We start from the raw sequence: 20,239 nt of genomic DNA, 5'->3' as shown, positions 1-20,239 counted from the left end.
GTTGCGATTCTGGGAACTGATTTACGATTCTGGAGATCGCGTTGCGATTTTTATTTCGCATTGCGATTTTGTTGGTCATTTTGGCAAATCCAAAAAAAGTTGGTTAAAATCGTATATTATAAGGCATTTTTGATCACTGAAGTTATTTTCTCATAAAATAATTACTTTATTCAACTGATAAAAGGAAAAAAGAGAAAGGGTTGGGGGACATGGCAACGCATAACCATGACAAGTCTACCAATTCATCAATAGGATCAGTTATTCCCTCAACTTTCCATCATCTTCCTTCAACCATTCCATCTTTTTAGGGGTTTTAATTCTCATCAGTTTTTAATCTTCAATAAAAAAAGGTACTGTAAAAATGACAAAGAATTGAAGCCTGAATGTCAATGGCAATTGCTATCTGCGTATCATTTAGGGAGATTTAATTAAGTTTTATATAATAAGAGATTAAAGAAGAAACTTGAATCTTTTCAAGCATGGCGAATTACCCTTATGGGTCAAGATAATTTCACTCCCAATAAGAGATATTCAACTGGCGGCGGCGGAGGTTTACCTGTAAATAACTACGATGCTGTTGGTGGCAGAAGGAACCGTGGATTTCTCGGAATGCCTCGTGGGAGGCAGATGCCCAAGAGGCTCAATAACATTTAGATGACAATCATTTGCGGCTTGGTTACGATCCTCGTCTTGCGCGGCACAATCGGCGTCGGGAATTTGGGGAGCTCAGAAGCGGAAGCCATCAACCAAAACCTGGTCGAAGAAACAAACTGGATCATTCCTGAAATCCGCTCCGACTCCGACCCTACCGACCCGGATGAACCTGAGTTCAATCCTAACGTTACATACACTCTCAAACCTAAAATTTCGGACTGGGATCAGCAGCGAAAGGTTAATGTTTTCTCATCCTGAACTCGAGTGGATTTGGTGGATGGATAGTGATGCTTTCTTTACGGATATGGTGTTTGAGATTCCATTGTCCAAGTACGATAAACATAATTTGGTTATTCATGGCTACCCCGATTTACTGTTTGAGCAAAATTCATGGATTGGATTGAATATAGGGAGTTTTCTATTTAGAAATTGCTAGTGATCATTAGATTTGCTTGATGCATGGGAGCCGATGGGGCCTAAGGGCCCAATTCGTGATGAGGCCGAGAAGGTTTTGACTGCAAATTTGAAAGGGAGGTCGGCATTCGAAGCCGATGATCAGTTGGCTTTGATTTACTTGTTGCTTTCGCAAAAAGATCAATGGATGGACAAAGTTTTCATTGAAAATCAATATTATTTGCATGTTTATTGGGCAGGGTTGGTTGATAGGTACGAAAAGATGATGGAAAAATATCATCCGGGATTGAGAGAAGAGAGGTGGCTAGTCGTGACTCATTTCGTCGGCTGCAAGCCCTGTGGGAGTTACGGAGATTACTCTATAGACAGGTGTCTGCGCAACATGCAAAGGGCTTTCAATTTTGTCGATAACCAGGTGCTTAAGCTTTACGGGTTTAGACATAGGGGATTGTTAGGCCCCAACATTAAGAGGATCAGGGACGACACGACGTTTTTCATTAAATGGAAAAATCGAATCAAAGAGCTAGTGATCGAAACAGGTATTAATCACATCATATAGGTAATGTAGTTCCTCAGGTGACAAACCAACTTTAGTTGCCATACATTTCATCTTGATTGGTATAATCTGTAACATCCCAATTACCGGGTAAGTTACTAAATTATAAGAATTTATAAATTTTGTTGGTGAATTAGAATAAAGTGATAAGTCTAGTGATTTATAGAGGAATTTTGTATGTTGGGTATGATAGTAAATATGGAATTATAATAATGGTAAAAGGGTCATTGAGCAAATAAAAGAATAAAATAATAATTGTGGGTATTATAATACCCATGTGAATGAATTGAGGAGATAAGTTTCCAGAGACTTATCTTCTTCATCTTCTTCTCCCAAACGTGAAGCACCCAAGCTCAAGGTAAGAATTTGAACCTTGGTCGTTTCTTTGATTTTTAGTTTGGAAATGGAAGTTTGGATGTTATATAAGCTAAAGGCAAGCTTATATGACATTAAAACAACAAGATAAATGTTTTAAAGAAAGATTTGAGAAATGGGCTTTAGATGAAATTTCGATATTGATGAGTTTTTAAGGGTTGAATAAGATTTTCGACTTGTCAAGAGGTTAATTAAAGGGTTAGGAGTGTTAGAATTAATTAATAACATGTTTGAAATTTGGGTATGATTATTGGTTTTAAGAATTTGAATGAAGTATTGGAAATAATAAAGTGTTGAAATGATAGAAGTTAGTTAAAATGGTTGTAGTTAAGTTTGGTGGTATGAAAGGAACTTTTATGAGAAAATTTAGTGAAGAGTTGATGATTTTCGGGTTTGAACAGTAAAATCTGAGTAAATTTTAGAGATTATACAAAGGGAACCGATACCTCCTGGGGGGAATCGATTCCCCCTAAAGGAAAAATTGAAGTTTTGTTCATTAAATTTGTTTAAGCTATTAGTATCAAGTTATAAGGTTTAGGCTTTTGATAATTGTCTCAGAAATTATGTTTATATAGATATTGAGCCTAAAAGAGTTCCGGAACAAGTGATAAAAAAGAACGATCGAGGGATTAGAATGATTAAGAAAGAGATAAGTTCTAGAATTGGTTCAAATCCAACAAGGCTAAGGTGAGTGCATATTATAAGTATAGTATAATGGAATAAGACTTGTGATAAGTCTAATTCCTATGTTGATTTTTATAGTACAATAGTTATGAACATGCTTACATGATAATTACTATGATACATGCATAAGGTATATATGTTCATATGATTTGATAAATGATATATGTGGATAGATTCAAATGCACATGTGATATGATAAGTGATATGAACTATGTGATCACAAGAGAAATGACATGAACACATGAACATATGAAACATAAGAATAATGCCCATAGTATACGATATGAGAGCTATATGTATAGTTGGCATGCCAAGAGTCGAGGGTTTCATAGGTCTTTCGGGACAATACAGTGGTCCTTCGGGACAAATTTCATATGTCACTCAGTGGGACTTATACGATCTGTGGTGACAGCAATAGTGCACAACCTCAATGTACTCGAATACCTTGAGTTCTCAGTAATGTACATGGGCTTATAAAATGTTATCAAAGGTAATTGCATTATTATTGTTATATGTTACCATGTTATTATCGTTTACATTGAATTACATGTGACATGATTGAATGGATAGATTGCATGTTCATATTCATAAGGAAGGCATAATTATTATATTTATATGTCTCACTAAGTCTATGACTTAGCGTATAAGTGATTTACACGTAGGTACAAAAAACAAGAATAACAGAAATAGAAGTGACAAAAACAACACCATTACTAGAAAGATAAGATCATAAGTAAACAATAAAGTATGTATTTTGATTATATAAAGTATGTTGGCATGTAAGAAATGTAATAAGTTGTTAGTACGAACGCTCTGATCGACTTTTCTAATGATTTGAAAGTATTTATGTAAATGTAAATGTATAGTAATGAACGGTTAAATTTTTACAAGTTTTATGAATGTTTTACGGAAGTACTGTAGCAGGGAATCAGTTCCCTGTAGCAAGGGAATCAGTTCCCTATTTGTAATTTGGAAAATTTTTGCAATGAGTACTTTTCACTGTACTGTTCATACCGTATTTTACTGTTCATAAATATGTTTTTGTCTCAAAATTTTATAACAAATATTATTTAATAGTATATTATCGTATTTTCTTAAAATAAGTTCAAATATTCAGTTATTTGATAAGAATATTGTTTTAAAAAGGCAATGTGATATCTCGAACTCGTATTCGGGTCAGGTACGGGTTGGGGGTGTTAAATAATCATATTGAATTCAATAAAGAGTTATTGTGTTCATGTCTTATTCGTCGAGATGCGAAAGAGGGGTAATAACGAAGAGGGAAGCATAATTTATGCCGACGAATAGTCGTTTAGAATGTTTAGTTTGTTATTATCATTTACTCTGATCGAATCATGTACAGTACTTCAGGTTCTCGAGTTCTACAGCGTAGTGAGATTAAGTGTCTTTTATTACTACCTCACTATGTTGGGATGAACAGCGCATTCCTGGCTCTGGTATGCATTTGTTATATATTCTTGCAATGTTCTTTGTTTATTTTCGGTAAATTACAATTGCATAAATTTACAGCAGTGAAAATCAATCAATCTTTGTTTATTTCTTTCTTTTGGTACAAAGCTATGAATGTGAGAGAGCAACTTATGCCTATGAGTTAGACTATAACATAAACAACGCTATTACATGTCTGTAAACAATCTGAAAATGGATTAATCTTTGCCCTTTAACTCCACTAATCCGAATGTATAACCAGCTTTTTCGCCACCAGCCGGATGCCTGCCGTTCCCTGATAATCGTAAGTATCCAAGCTGAAGAATGCATCCACAAAGATCCCAGCTCTCAACAAGTTACCAAGCTCAGCAGCATCGATTTTGCTGAATACAAGCTTTTGCACGGTACCGGAGCTGTCCTTCTGATGAATCTCCGCAGCGTATCGGGTGATATCATAGTTGGCTACTGTGGGTATGCTGCCAGAAAGGAATCAACGAATCGACAAAATTATTACAAGATTCAAGTGCATGTCTTAAACTGTCTAATTTTATTTTCGGAACAATACGGGAACTTACTTCAGTCTCACGGTTGGATTGTTGATGTACTGGTAATTCCTGCCATGATAGGCTTCCAATCGGAACTGCTTCCGCAATCTTCAAAGACCGTTTTTGCAGCATTGTCACAAGCATCCAGAATCTCACATAAACTCGGAGAAGCATTGACTACAAAGCTCAAACGTGGCCGGCCGGCTTGATCAAGGAACTTTCCATTGACTCCAAATCGCACTCTCAAACAAGGACAAAACAATTGCAGAGCAGTGTTTTCATGAAACAGTCTTATTCGATGGGTGCCATGGTAATATGGGATGAGAGATGCACTGATAGAGCTTGGAGAAACTTCATTAGGTTCTAAGAACTCTGCATTACTGCTACTACCTTCAGCAATCTCTATCTCATGAGACTCTAGCTGAGTTTTTTCTTCCATGATGACATCTGATTCGAGGGCCTCGGGTTTCATTTCATTTCTGAGTACGCCCATGTCGAAAGGATCTGGTTGAACCAGATTAGACACATCTGCATTTGCCTCTCCAGTGTGATGAGTCGGAAGAGAGGTTATAGGAATTGGAACATTTTCGGTAGTTGAAGAAAAGTTGTTCATGTTCGGGCTAAGCTGCTCGGGAGATGACTTGGTATTACTGCTACTTCTCGTCGATATTGGCAAACCTGTTCCATTCGCCATCAGTATATCCGGGAGACTTGATTCCTGCAGATAAATATAAGATTTTGGTAAAAATTTGGATAATTAATCTTACAAAGCATGCTCAATTTACCCCAAGTTAAGGCAAGTCGAATATGGCGATTAAATTTGCGACTTCAGAATACAGAACTCAACCAACGGACCACACGGCTGTTGGTGGAACATAGAAATAAGAGAAATGCTACTGCATTTGGCTATCGGAAACTGCCATACCAGGAACAAAACTGTAGCACAGTACTTGACAACTTCGAGGTTCATTCGAACATCGTCCAAGCTCCTGAATAATCACATAGCAGAAAGATTGTTACCAAGATATATAGATTCCATCCAAAGGTGAAGAACATAATTTATATTCATTTGCCTGTGTGACTGCACCCCGATCTCGAAATATTTTGCAAGAGTCGCCATCTGCATTCAATATTCAAGAACATAAACATGTTATCAACCAAATTTTCATATTAATCTCAGACTTACAAACCTTATAATTCAGCAATGGTGTCCATATCTTTTTCTTAATCTTATTGGCAAACGAAATCAAAGGTTTGTCATGTGATTTTTTTAAAAAAAATTACCTTCATATTACCAGCTCTCCTTCCGAACCTTTGTGTCAACAGCGGCAATGAATCAATAAGTCCCTTGGGCTCCGGCGCCGGCCTACCGATCTTCTCGAACGCCTCCCTTATTCTCACGCAATCAAACCTCACTATATTATGCCCCGCCCAAACCCTTCCTACAGAATTCATTTAAAACCTTACTTAAAAGAGAAGGAACCAAAAAGAAAAAAAGAACGGAAAAGAAAAAAAAAAGGAAATTTGAATGCGAGATGTGCACCATGGAGAATGTCGTGAACTTTGTCGGCAATTTCGGAGAAGGGAGGCGCCGAAGCGACATCGTCCCGAGTGATGCCGTTGCAGCGCACGGAGGAAGGGGAAACGGAAGAGAGGTCATCGGGTCGGACCAGGAAGGAGTAGCTGTCTAGCTCAAGGAGCCTTCTGGGGCAGACTAAAATGGCGCCGAATTCGAGAATGTCGTAGCCTTGGCCACGCCGGTGGGGGACGGTGGTTTCCAAATCGAAGAAGCAGATTTCGGGACGGGCATCGGACGTCGGGGTCGGATCCATTCCGGAAGAGAAAAGCAAATTGTTGTGGTCTTAAAAACTTGGAAATGAAGAAGGGGGAGATTAGAGGGGTGGACGCTGCAATTGCACCATGGATTAACAAACCGACACTTTATAGGAGAAGGATTTATGGTTTTCTCAGTTACTTGGTTGGGTGGGTTTCCTGTTCACGTAGGAAGAACATAGAAACAACCCGCCCAGGAAGTTAAACACCAGATGTAGACAAGGAATATTCTTCGCACAATCACCATAACTGCAAGCCATCCCTGTTTTGATTTACTAGTTCTGGGAAAAATTAAAGCTTTTTATTTGACTCATGCTTTTATAAATTCAATTCCATTTGAAAAAAAAAGTTAAATTTAAGTAATAAAATAAAGTTCGAATAAGTAATTAGTAGGTTGATTTTTAAGTTTGAGTTGAGTAACTCAACTCTACGTTATATATGGATATGATTATAGAAAACTATTTAAATTAGAATAGTATATTATCATGAAATTATAAATATTTATAATTAAATCTAAATATAAATTCAAATAATTTAACTTGATTCGATAAAATTTTAAATGAAATTTGAATTATAAAATAAGATTCGTCAACTCGAATAACTTAACTGAATGCTTACCTTTAAATTTAGGAATACAAGAAGTAATTTACAAAGAATTGCGGTTGGGACATACTGAGATGCTACTATGATGACTGCAAGTATCACAATCATGAGTTTTCTTTTTAATTTCCATAATTTATTATAAAACACAATAACTTACCACATTCTTCTCTGTCTAGTGACTTGCCATAGGATATCGTTGATTGAAGATGCATGCTTGCTGCTGCTGTCGCCTGCCTGGAAATCATGAATGACTCCATTGATCTGAACCGAACTCCGAACCGCGGACTTTTTAATGCCCGAATCGATCATCTTTTGCCTCACATCAGCAACATCCTGCCACCTCCTGGTGGTAGCATACACATTTGACAACAGCGTCAGATACCCCGCAGAATCGTTACAATAAAGCTCGGCATCGAACTTTCGAGCTACTCGTGAAGCAAGATCAACATTCTTGTGAATCCTACAACCGCCGAGTAGGGCATCCCATACTGCGTCATTCAGTTTTACGGGCATGGTTTCGATGAGATTCAATGCTTTATCCAAGAAACCGGCACGGCTGAGAAGATCAACCATGCAGCAATAGTGCTCAATCCCGGGATTAATTCCCCAATGTCTAGTCATTTGAGTGAAGTAATGCCGACCCTCCTCGACAAATCCGGCATGACTGCAAGCAAAGAGAACTACAATGTAAGTTATTTCATCTGGTTTGACTCCTCGCTCCCTTAAGCTGATCATACATTCAAATAACAAAATTGCTTCTTGTGCGAAACCGTGCTTCGATAAGCCCGTGATCATATTTGTCCAAGAAACCATACTTCTTTCCTGCATGTATCGAAGTACTTCGTAAGCTTCTTCAATCCAACCACAACTAGCATACATGTGTATTAGTGAATTGTTCGAAGACACCAACAATGGCCGGTCCCGAAACAGAGCCGTCTCTTTGATGTACGAGTGAATCCATTTCCCCAGTTCCAAATCTCCCATTTCGGCGCAGGTAATGCCGCCACCAACACTACCTGATCCGGTTCCACACGAGCTCTCCTCGTCTGATTAAAAAAACACAGAGCTTGCCTACACCTCCTGTTCTTAGCAAACCCGGCAATCATCGTCATCCACGACACCACATTCTTCTCCGGCATCTCATCAAAAACTCTACTCGCCATATCAAGATTCCACACCTAATAAGCCAGCCAACAACGAATTCCAGCTCACCACATTTCTCTCGCGCATTTCATCAAACAACTTACGTGCATAACCAATGTCATTGCCAACACCAGCCACTGCATATAAATTAATCAAATTTGTTCTCACGAACACATTGGAGCAATAATACCCATCGACCAAAACTCGTCCATGAATCTGCTCCCCTTCTCTCAACATCCCCGACCTCGCACAAGCACTCAAAACATATGAATAATTAAACCCATCAGGAATCACTCCCGTTGCAACCATCTTCTTGTACAACTCGACTGATCTTTCAGGGATTGAAGTCCTTGAACACCCTCTGATGATCTGGTTCCAGGCTGTAGTACTTGGTTTTTCGATAGTTTCAAACAGTTTACACGCCTGTTGGAGATTACTTGAAGTAGCGTAGACTGAAAAAAGGTTAGCTAGGATGTAATTTTTCTGGGAAAACCCATTAGTGATGATCTGAGTGTGAATTTGGGTAAGCTTTTTGAGGATCTTAGGATTCTGCAGAAGGGAAACGAGGTGTCGGTATAGAGCTCTGGAGTTGGATGGATTGCCGGGAATGGCTTCTTTAACTAACATTTGAAAGACGAAAGTTTAACAATACACAACTAGAAGTGGCTTTTGATGATGATGAAAGTCCTTAAGAGGGTTCCTCTGATTAAGTCTTTTGCAAGAATATACGTCAACACGAACCTTAAACCACCCAAAGCGAACCAAAATCTTAAAAGATATCTCAACTCCAATTGCAACACCAAAGCCATCTTATTCTTTAGAGAATTACTAAGGCAGAATCCTTCATCTATTGACAGCTTCTCTTTCCTTTTTGTCTTAAAAGCTTGCACCAAAAAGCCTTACTCACTTGAAGGCAAACAGTTACATACGCAACTAATAAAATCTGGGTTTCGCTCCATCATTCACCTGCAGACAGTACTTGTTAAATTCTGCTAGGCATAAGGTAATTTTCACGATGCACACTACGTGTTCGATGAAATACCCAGCAGGAAAGGAATATCGTTTCTGGACTACTTTGATTTCGGCTTATGTTGTCAACCAGAAGCCCCAAAAGGCTTTAGAGTTGTTCAGGAAGATGCAGATGCTTAATGTGGAAACTGACCAAGTGACACTGACGGTTGCTCTCTCCGCTTGTGCTGATCTCGGTTCGTTAGAAATGGGAAAGTGGATCCACACATACGTTCGCCAAAAACTGGAGCTCCAGGCAGACTTGAGCCTTGACAACGCTTTCATTAACATGTATGCGAAATGTGGCGAGATACAAACTGCGAGGAAACTGTTTGATAGCATAGGGGAAAAGGATGTGACAATCCGGACTTCCATGATCGTGGCGCATGCATTGCATGGACAAGCAAGTGAAGCTCTTGAGCTTTTTGGTGAAATGGAAGAGATAAAACAGAAGAATAGCAAGAATAAGGAAGAGGGTAATTGTGGAAGCTCAATAATTCTTCCCAACGATGTTACTTTTGTTGGGGTTTTGATGGCTTGTAGCCATGGAGGAATGGTTTGAAGCCTCGATATGTTCATTTTGGTTGCATGGTTGATCTCTTTTGCCGAGCCGGGCTGCTAAAAGATGCTTATGATTTCATTATCGAGATGCCTAGCCGGGATAATGCAGTGATGTGGATGACATTGTTGGGAGCTTGTAGCGTCAACGGAGAAATAGAGCTTGGTGAAAAAGTTATGCTGCAATTGCTGGAGCCGGAGCCTGGATATGTTGGGGACAGTGTTGCGATGTCCAATATCTATGCTGCCAAAGGGATGTGGGATAAAAAGGTTAGAGTTAGAGATCAGATAAAGCAGCTGAGAAAGGCTCCTGGGTGTAGTTCTATCGAGGTGACGAGCAAAATCAGTGAATTTGTCTCCGGGGACGATGATCATCCTTTAAAGGATGATATATACGAAACCCTACTACTTGACTCTAGGCATGAAAACATACGACTACTATCTCCGAATATCAAGCCTGCCTGAGTTTTGACCCCAAAAAATATTCCAAACTGTAAGTCTGTGCTACATTATCATGGTTGTTGACGTAACTGATGTAGCAGGCAATAAATTATGTTCCGTAATTTAAATTTCTGTTTCCAATTATCCTTAATATCCTTGATGAATCTGCATTTCCATTCTGCATCATGTATAGCAGGATTCATGCAATCCAACGAGCATATACAACATTCGGTTATACATTTGAACAAAATTCTATGAAGTTACATGGAAATGTAAAATACAGATATCATACGTTGGAGCCGACCTTTCGGCAGTATAATCACACTGCCACTGCTTCTGGCCTTTTGCTGGTTTTGATTCCTCTAACAGCTGTTTAAATTGTTCGAGCATAAAATTCGTTAAAATGCATTGATTTATACGAATGGAAAGTAATAAATAATACCCTTTCTTTACCTTCAGCATAATCTTTGGCACCAAATACAGCTGAACCAGCGACTAGAGCATTTGCTCCTGCTTCAATAACCTTCCAGCAAAAGGGGAAGGGGGAGAGTTATAGCAGAAAAACCACACATTCTTTTGAAATATCGTTCTGATAACTGGAAGGTCGATGGTAAAGCAATTCTAGGGCTGTGACTCGACAAATGGTAACTTATAAAATTCTAGGACACAGGTTATGCATAGAGTGTACAGATGAATGTTGTCAGGAATAAGCACACCATTCTAATGGGTTACCTTGTATGCATTTTTTGGACCAACTCCACCATCAACTTCAATCCATGGATTAACCCCCTGCAAGGGATATATATGAAGAAAACGTCACAAGATTCTACAGCATAAATATATAAAAGATGGACATATAGATAGAAGCAATTTATACCTTCTCCGCGCACAATCGTCTCAAGTCGGAGATTTTCTTCACTTGACTCTCGATAAAGCTCTGCCCACCAAAGCCAGGATTGACCGACATAATCAAGACTAGATCAACCACTGTACAAATGCAAAACAGAGATTATCATGTTAGTTTTTCATTGAATTTAGTCAAATGAACTCGAAACATCTGTACAGTAAACGTTAAGATCATGCTTCTGTTTTTGCAAGGGAAAAAACACCATTCTTAGAACATTCTATCAACTATCTCATCATCCTTCATTCCACCGTTATCAATAAGCAAGCTCTAGCATTGATCTACCGATCGGCCCTGGTACGCATTGAGCTGTGTACAGAATGTCTTTTGACAGAGACAATAAATTGGAAAAGAAGTTGACAATAAAAACTCACCATCGAGTACATATTCTATAGTAGTAAGTGGAGTTGCGGGGTTTAAGACGACTCCAGCTTTAGCACCCAGACTTTTTATCTACACAACAACAAAAGTTCCGAAAAATATTTGGGCTATTTAATCAAAGCAATGCAGGCAATAGCATAAGCAAGCTAACAAGATATATTATTAAGCATAGGATGGAAAACAATCACAAAAATTTGAGAGTATCAGCAGCACCTCAATGATCGTAAAAACCACAACCTGTGAAAGACAACTTTCTGACTTGCTCACCACGAAATTTTAAGCAACAGTGATGCATTATACAAGGTGCGAGCGAGGAAAAATAAGTTCAAAACACAGAGCTAGCTTGAACAGGTTGAATTCTGCGGAATTTTATAGGCTCCTACGAATTCATTATATCATGTGGTATGAAGCTCGATATAGGGTTCAACATGTATAAATTTCTCTATCTGTAGTTTTTAACCAAAAGCCAGAATCCATGTAGCAAAATACTAAATAAGATGGAAACTTCCGAGTTAAAAAAGAAAATGAAATTTTGCAAGGAAAAAGAAACGCTTACTTCCAGTTTATAAGAGCTTGCTGTTATGAAATGCATTCAATCTTGAGTCTCAACTTATTTGATGATAATATTTGCCAGACTCCATTCCGATATCGTATCTAAAGTACTAGTTTCATGGAAAGCAAGTAAGAACAGCTTGGAGAAAGAAAAAGTCTTACTTGATTAACTGTACGATGCAAATGGATGGTTGACGATTGCTCACAATGGACACTGACAATGTCTGCTCCAGCCTTGATAAAATCCGGAACTCGCTGCTCTGGTTCAACAATCATCTGCAGTGCATTGATCTCAGGGTGAGCAAAAATTTTTTTTTTTATTGATACCGGTTTATTAGTAATGCAAAATGAGGCATACCAAATGCACATCTAGTGGAAGATCTGTCACGGGTCGTAAGGCATCAACCACAAGAGGTCCAATTGTAATGTTTGGAACGAATCGGCCATCCATTACATCGACATGGATCCAATCACAGCCTGCTACTTCTACCGCTTTCACCTAGAAAATAGTGACATTCAAACTACAAAGACTATCCAAATTGAGTTCAATACCAAAGCAATCGTGCAGATCATAGTCCATTGTTTACAGGAAAAGTCAAAAAATAGTTTCATAGTACAAGTAAAAGAAAGAGTAATATAAAACCTGCTCTCCCAACTTTGCGAAATTAGCAGAGAGAATAGATGGAGAAACAATGATATCGCTTTTTGAGAATTTATCGACTCGAGAGGTCGCCTTCACTACTGTAGTGATTCTCCTCCTAACAGTTTAAGAAAACAAAGTAACAAAGCATATTAGAATATTGTATGAGACCTGGAAGAAGAAAACTTGAATCTGATTGAAATCACACATCTGTTTCGTATCTTTTCAAGCAACATATTTTGAATTATTGGCCTAAAAAAGCCGCTCAGAACCAATGATCTTCAGGGAACTTGGAACAAAATAAGGGAAGGACACAATACATTGTGAAACAGACTATAGGAAGAGGCATAAATATTAAAAACTTACTCAGATGTTCAATGTGATTTGCAAGTACAATATTATAATTGATAATCTCTACCGAAGACCATGGTCCAAAGGGATTTAAATAGTGATTGCAATGCAAGATTGCATACTCTATTTTTCAGATCCGGCTGTCTCGACAGCCATTATTCACCGTAATTGGCTGCAACATCAGCTGTTACATTCGCAACCACAAAACAGATGTTCGAGATAGCAATTTTGCGCCAAAGCAAGCACCAATCACACACAACTACAAATTCATGAAATTGCTAGGGCAATACACCAATCATTTAAGTCATCAATAATTACAACACTGTAAATAAAAGCCTTAGGTTTTTCATTACAATTTTAGCCACCAAATATTCTTGAGATACATGTATTACGTAAATATGTGTATAATATATATTAATCGTACAAGACCTTTACTTTCATCACAAAGCACCTTCATTCGTATTGAAAACGTTATAAAAAGAAATTTTCAAACAAAATTGGGGTTCCTTTACAAGGAAGTTTCGACAGTTCTAGACTGGGTTTTTTCCCAATACCCCAAAAATTTGCTTCTTTATCATCTAAACTTTAATGAAAAAACACACACAAATTAGAAAGATCAAACAAGAACAGAAACCAAGAAAAGGGGATTCAAAATTGAACAAGATTACCTTGTAAAAGTAAGGTTCTTGGGTTGAGAAAGATGGGTTCTTGGATGCCTAAGTCCCACTCCAAAGCCATTGACTTGAATTGACGAACACAAAGAAGAAGCTGTTGACATCTTTAACTTCCTTTTTTCTTTTTCTTTTTTGTCTGTTAAAATCTCAAGCAGCGAGGCTTGGGAGAGAGTGTCAAAAGAAAGACGAAGACAATTATTACTAAATTATCCAATAAAATCTCGGAGAAATTTAAAAAGGAAATTACGTAATGATGACACGTGTTGATTTGATTTTGTGGGCTGCTTTGCTTATCTTCAGTGGTTGGCGTTGCATTGCTGCTGATAAGTACAAATTAATATATTTTGATACAGATATCATGAATCAGCTTAGTCATTATGACATGCATAAAAATTTAGGAGAAACGACTTATGATCTTATAAATTGAATATATTTAAATATATATATTAAATATATTTTAGTATATATTACTTAGGTCATTATTTATGGCCTGTCTTAGTACATATGTTTTTAATATTGTTCAAAAATTATACCAAAACTGATGGTTATACTTAACCAAAATTGATGGTTTAGATACTAAACACGTTAATTTCATCATCCCCATTAGTACTGCTGCAAGTTCCCACATGCATTTGGTGAACATCCCTTCATCGTTATCATTCACATTGTTTGACCGGAACGACACCATGTTATCGTTGATCACTATCGCCTCGAGCTGCAGTCTTTGCCGTGCTTTTAATACATCTAGGAGAGCATGGAGTTGAATGATTGTGTTTTAATCCATCTCAGTCTGCAACTTTTTCCCGTATCTTTGAAGACCTGATTCGAATCAAAATCGAACGAAAAGGTAATTAGAACTAAAAAGGTGTAAAGAATTTGCAAATTCGGAAAGCTTTTTGGATGATAAAATTGACCACCTTTCTCCGGTAAAAAGGCCAGCTTCCATGGCCATGTTTTTGGATGTAAGCCATTAGCTTTTCATCTTCTTCGGGAGTCCAGGGGTCTCGTTTCAAGCCATTGACATCGATGCAGCTACGAGATCTTCCCATTTTTTAATGCCAAACGAAGGGCAAAATATGATGTTATAAACTGTTTAAGTAATGTAGAAAGGCTGGGAAATTTGATCACTATTTATGGAGACAAGAAAATTACATAACTTTGAATTTTTGTTTTCAGATTCAACTTCGAATTTCGCAAAATAAGTTTTTAACGGCGTTTTTTAGCTCTATAGCAGCGTTTTTAAGTGTCGCTAAGAACTTTCCCAACGTCAGTAAGAGTGCCGCTAAAAATAGTGTTTTAATAGTTAACTGTGTTTGTGAACAGAAAACACCACAAAAGGTAAAGTTCTATAACAACGTTTTTCTTATAAAGGCCGCAATAGGTTACAGCGGCTTTTTTTACAACGCCGCTAATTACCTTGTCTTTAGTGCCATTTTTCATAAAACGCCGCTATATGAACGTTTTTCTTTACGAGCATTGCAATTGTATATGCCATTAGTGGCGTTTTCTTCACAAAACGCCGCAAAAGTACCTAACTTTTAGTGGCTTTTTACAAACGTCGTTATGGCTAAATGTTTTCGCATATATCATTTTCTACTTTATATTACCCAAATTTAATAACATGTAACATTATCTAATAAATAAACTTAAAATTTAATTACGACACAAATTGTGTAGGGTAAAAACCCATCAAAAAAGAAACAGTAAGGTTAATAAAGGTAATTGGTAGTGTGTATTCGAGCTTGCATACTCAGAGTTCAACAAAAAAAATATTAATCACTATTGTCTGCTGAGTTGTTACACATTCCACACAACAGATCGACAAAATTTTCTCTAAAACACACCGATTAAGCTCTCATAAACTATTTTCTGTAATCACAAGAATCAAATCCAACAAGCGTATAGACAAGTGGGATTTTTTTTTTCTTACACATTCTACACCACGAACGGAGATGATGACAATGTCAAGGTTTAAACTCTGATCTACAATCAATTCTACCCAAAATAAATCTTTACACTTACATTCCATCTAATAGCTATCAATAGAAGATTCTTCAGCAGTTGAAGAAAGTCCTGTTCAAGAACAATATAAGGACCACATTAGAATTGTTGTATTCGAACCCCAAATCCACTTTCACATATGCTGGCTGCTAAACGTGGTATTAACATAGTCAAATGCTAGAAGGTATTTTCCGGCCAGACGGCATTCATCCAATTTCAATGGATCTTCAGCAGCTTGTCAGGTACAAACAAACAATAGTAAGACAAAAAAAAGGCAGAATGTCAAATTCACAATCAAAATGATCCTGAGAGCATAGTTCTACCTATAAGGAAGAGACATTCCCATAGCTTCAATTGCAGATGCCATGGTATTTGCGGTGTACATTCCCCCACAGGCTTCTGCCCCAGGGCATGAGTTAAGGATAACATTCTTTCCCTCCTCGTCTTTTTCCACTTGCTGAATTTTCTGTCGATACTTCAATTCTCAAGCTGAATTTTAGAGTGATAGCAAAAAGAAAGATATGACGTCACTTGTAACCAGAAAACGTAAAACTCCCTCTTTTTTGGATAAATAATTATATCTTCCAAACAAAAGTAAACACCACATCACCCATTACAAACCAAAATATTATTAAAACAGGCAGGCCCTTATCTGGTATGCACCACCATGTGGTTCTTGACTGTACACAAACACAGAATGTCCAGCGCAAGAATTAAAATTCTAGAAACGGAGATTAAGCTTTATATATATTTCATTTTAATATTAGATCGTAAGCCTTCTTACTTGCCAGAAAAACATTGCACTAGTCTTTCTTGCAATTCACTCTAAAATTAAAGAACTAGCAGCAAGGGTCTTGAAAACGGTAAATTGATGAAGAAACAGAAACTCTAAAACCAAGCAAAACTGTTCTACAGCGGCGTTTTGAGAGTAAACGCCACTAACTTTAAACATATAGCGGCATTTACATTCCAAACGCCACAAAATGGTAACTTTAGCGGCGTTTTTAGACAAACGCCACAATAGGGTTCATCTATATGGCATTTTTTCAACCAACGCCGCAATACACTACAACAAAACAAGTATATAGCGGCGTTTGTCGTGGCCTTTTCAAAGCAAACGCCACTAAATTTATACATATCGTGGCGTTTATATCCAAAATGGTAACTTTAGCAGCGTTTATTTCACAAACGCCGCTACATATAAGTTCTTTAGTGGCGTTTTTAAACAAACGCCGCAATAGAGTATATATTGTGTCGTTTTTAGACAAACGCTGGTAAAACCTAATAATTTAGTGGTGTTTCTAAACAAACGCCGCAAAAGAATTGTTCTTTAGTGGCGTTTTTCAACAAACGCCGCAATAGTTCGGAACGTTTATGTTTAACCGTTAGTGGCATTTGGTTTGAAAATGTCGCAATAGTTTGTTCTATAGTGGCGTTTGGTTCAAAAAATGCCACAAAGTTTTATAAGAAAAAACCCAATTTTCTCCACCCGATCCCTAATTTCTTTTTCAGAATTCCCGATTATACTAAAAACGCTATGAAAAATCATAACCATTAACGGTGTTTTAGACTAAAAACACCGCCACCTTTTGCGACGTTGGTTTCAACGGCGAATTTGGTGGTGTTTTTTTGCCACAATTGTATTTAACGGCGCTATGACAAAAAAGCCGCTAAAAACATATTTTGCTGTAGTGCCAGCTAGTACAAAGATATAAAGAGAAATAATTAATCAACTAGAAAAACACCATTCCTATGGCATATCATTATGTTTACCTGGAACGCAGATGCTATATCATATGTATTGCCTTGAAAATGACAGGTTGCAAAAGAAAAATATAAAATTAAATAAATGAATCATTGAAATAGGACAACAATACCTAAATTTAGATTACCTACACTTGAATGTATTAAATGAATGTATGTGTATAAGAAACGATAAAAGGGAGAACCAGAGCAACATATTGCACAAAATTCACTTGAGAAGTATTACTGTACGATACCTAGTATATTTCTGTTAGAACTCAGAATGTTTAAGATAGCATATTCTTTCGAATAATACATTGCAACATAAAAATAATACAAGCATTCATTCGAATGAGTGCTTTCCTTTTTGAAATCAATCCTCACATACTTATCTAATATTACTTGGCTGAAATGTGTATTTAGAATCTGAAAAGTAGGTATTGAAGAGCTTGTCAGTTACAAACAAACAATAGTGAGTCCAAAAAGGCAGTCCCGAGAGCACAGTTCTACCTGTAAGGAAGAGACATTCCCATAGCTTCAATTGCAGACGCCATGTACATTCCCCCACAGGCTCCTGCCCCAAGGCATGAGTTAAGGATACCTTTGCTGGCGGAAGATGTCCTTAAGGCTTTGGTTGTATCCACTTCAACGTTTATCAAATCATCCATTGACGGTGATGAAGGCAATATTCCTGCTGCTAGATATGGAACTTCTCATACTGCTTCTCCAAGGAAGAGAGAGTAGGTGCAAGTCAGAATCACTACCAGCCATGGAAGTCGAACTAAGAGCAACGCAGAGAGGGAAATGAGAAGGAAGGCTTCTGGAAACGAACGAGGATTGTGAGGAAAAAAAAGGAAATGAAGGGTAAAAATTGAAGAAATGAGGGTTAAGTTTTAAAGAATAAGGAGAGAAAGTAAAGTTGTTCACTAATTGGGAACGCCGCTAAACAATTCACAATTGCGGCATTCAACAATCAAACGCCACTAGAGTACAAGTTTTCGGTGGTGTTTATATAAAAATGTCACTGTATATCAATATATTGCGACGTTTTTAGCAAAACGCCACTATAGGTACATGATTATTTGTTAGTTGGCAATTAGTTAAGAATTTGTAGATTTGTTAGGTTGTTAATATTAGGTTATAAATACCCAATCATTGTAATGTGTTGAATACCAATTAAGCCATTTTCTACTGTTAGTAAAAAAACTTAACACTCTCTGTGCTTTCCATCGTCTATTTCCTTTCTCCTTTCCATTTCATATCGCAGTTTAGCAATGCCGACCTTTGTGTCGAGCATCAACAATTCATCATTATTGTAATGCTTTCCTGCAACCGTCGGTAATTTTATTATTTTGTGGTGTTGTTTCCTTAAAAGCCGCGAGATATAAAAAAAATGACGCTATAAACCTATTTTGCTGTAGTAATAGATATCAAAATTATGTTGCGTGTTATATACACTTATTAAACAACATGGAACGTATAGATCTTAAATTTAATCATTTAACGATAAAGTTTGAAGATTATATTTAGACGCTCAAAAAAACTAACACTCAATAATGTAGAGTTTATTATTTTTATATTGTTTTGAGTATTGACTTTGACGAGTGTTTATATAATATTAATACTTTTTATCGAGTAATTGGGCCGAAGATTCATACATATGTGTCGTTAATTATTTGTCTGAAGATTCATATATTTTTTTAATTATTGTTAAATTAATCCAAAAGTCTATAATTAAATTAAAAGTCTTCATCTTTAACTGGATAAGCATTATTAATATTAAATATATTTTATGATAAAATATGTAATTATACTAATTTTGTTAACTGCCACATAAGTACTTCCATTAAATACTAATGTCGGATGGCTATATTGAACCCAATTAAATAGTTCAATAGTCATATTGATGCAATTTTAAAAATAGTAGTCATTTTGATACCAATCCCATAGTTGGATGGTCATTCAAGTAGTTTACTACAAAATATTATGAATCATCTAGGTCATTATGACATGCATAAAATTTTATGATAAGAGTAAAATTATAAAATATTAGGAGGAAGAACTTATGAAAGATAGATTGAATATGATTAAATATAGAGAATAAATATATTTTAGTATATATTACTTTTTAAGGTAAATTACATATTTAGTACTTAGATTATTACTATTGGTTTGTTTTAGTATCTACACTTTTAATTTTTTTTTAAAAATCTTATCTAAAGTTTAGTTTTTGTTTCATTTTAGTATTCAGTCTGTTAAAACTTTAGTTTTTACTTCATTTTAGTACCCTCATTCAAAATTTAAGCGTTAAGTTTTTTTAAAAAAAATTAAAAGTTTAGGTACTAAAACGGAACAGAACTGATAGTTTAGTACTAAACATATTATTTTTAACTACGGTACTAAAATGAAATGAAAACTAAATGTTACGTATTATTTTGAAAAATTAAAAGTTTAGGTACCAAAATGGATCAAAACCAATGATTTAGGTACTAAATATATATAATTTATCCTACTTTTTATTTTTAGATAAAATGAATTAATATATTTGGAAGGGGATTTATTAAAAGAGAACTCTAATTAGCTATTTCATTTCATTTTGGATTTCCTTCATAATTAATAAGATAAATCTGACATTTTTTATCATAATTAATAAGATAAATCTGACATTTCATTTCATTTTGGATTTCCTTCACTTAACTAAAATTCTAATTTTACAACACGTTTTCACAA

The 20,239-nt window shown here is 36.4% G+C and overlaps 2 protein-coding genes and 3 pseudogenes across 2 annotated transcripts; 2 read left to right on the top strand and 3 right to left on the bottom strand.

Annotated features, from left to right (window-relative positions):
* Positions 1 to 442: 442 nt before the first annotated feature.
* LOC120159706 lies at positions 443 to 1,627 on the top strand (annotated as a pseudogene).
* A 2,534-nt stretch (positions 1,628 to 4,161) lies between these two features.
* On the bottom strand, positions 4,162 to 6,595 carry LOC120160203 (protein NEN1-like). Its single transcript, XM_039170622.1, is given in 7 exon segments — positions 4,162 to 4,608; positions 4,708 to 4,738; positions 4,741 to 5,395; positions 5,603 to 5,666; positions 5,751 to 5,797; positions 5,962 to 6,119; positions 6,221 to 6,595. Coding segments are annotated over 7 exon segments (1,479 nt in total). The 5' UTR covers positions 6,510 to 6,595; the 3' UTR covers positions 4,162 to 4,373.
* Positions 6,596 to 7,266: 671 nt separating this feature from the next.
* On the bottom strand, positions 7,267 to 8,971 carry LOC120159695 (annotated as a pseudogene).
* On the top strand, positions 8,837 to 10,415 carry LOC120160213 (annotated as a pseudogene).
* Positions 10,416 to 10,429: 14 nt separating this feature from the next.
* On the bottom strand, positions 10,430 to 13,933 carry LOC120160223 (ribulose-phosphate 3-epimerase, chloroplastic-like). Its single transcript, XM_039170639.1, has 9 exons — positions 13,760 to 13,933; positions 12,744 to 12,858; positions 12,459 to 12,599; positions 12,263 to 12,376; positions 11,542 to 11,620; positions 11,141 to 11,250; positions 10,996 to 11,052; positions 10,717 to 10,786; positions 10,430 to 10,632 (listed from the first exon to the last, which is right to left on the bottom strand). Exons 1-9 carry the CDS (start codon positions 13,867 to 13,869, stop codon positions 10,583 to 10,585), a joined length of 846 nt encoding a protein of 281 aa, XP_039026570.1. The 5' UTR covers positions 13,870 to 13,933; the 3' UTR covers positions 10,430 to 10,582.
* Between the last annotated feature and the right edge of the window lie 6,306 nt (positions 13,934 to 20,239).

This window comes from Hibiscus syriacus, unplaced genomic scaffold (assembly GCF_006381635.1).
Source record: "Hibiscus syriacus cultivar Baekdansim isolate YM2019G1 unplaced genomic scaffold, ASM638163v2 tig00002847_pilon, whole genome shotgun sequence".
In the NCBI taxonomy this organism is placed as follows: domain Eukaryota; kingdom Viridiplantae; phylum Streptophyta; class Magnoliopsida; order Malvales; family Malvaceae; genus Hibiscus; species Hibiscus syriacus.
The sequence above is the reverse complement of the archived record's forward strand: the minus strand, read 5'-3'. Positions and strand labels throughout refer to the sequence as shown.

Excerpts from the sequence above, each read along its gene's own strand:
- LOC120160223 (XM_039170639.1), bottom strand. The coding sequence starts at position 13,869 with ATGTCAACAGCTTCTTCTTTGTGTTCGTCAATTCAAGTCAATGGCTTT. Across the intron at positions 11,053-11,140 it reads GACGATTGTGCGCGGAGAAG|GGGGTTAATCCATGGATTGA; the intron begins GTATAAATTGCT and ends TATCCCTTGCAG. Across the intron at positions 10,633-10,716 it reads TGCCAAAGATTATGCTGAAG|CTGTTAGAGGAATCAAAACC; the intron begins GTAAAGAAAGGG and ends CAATTTAAACAG.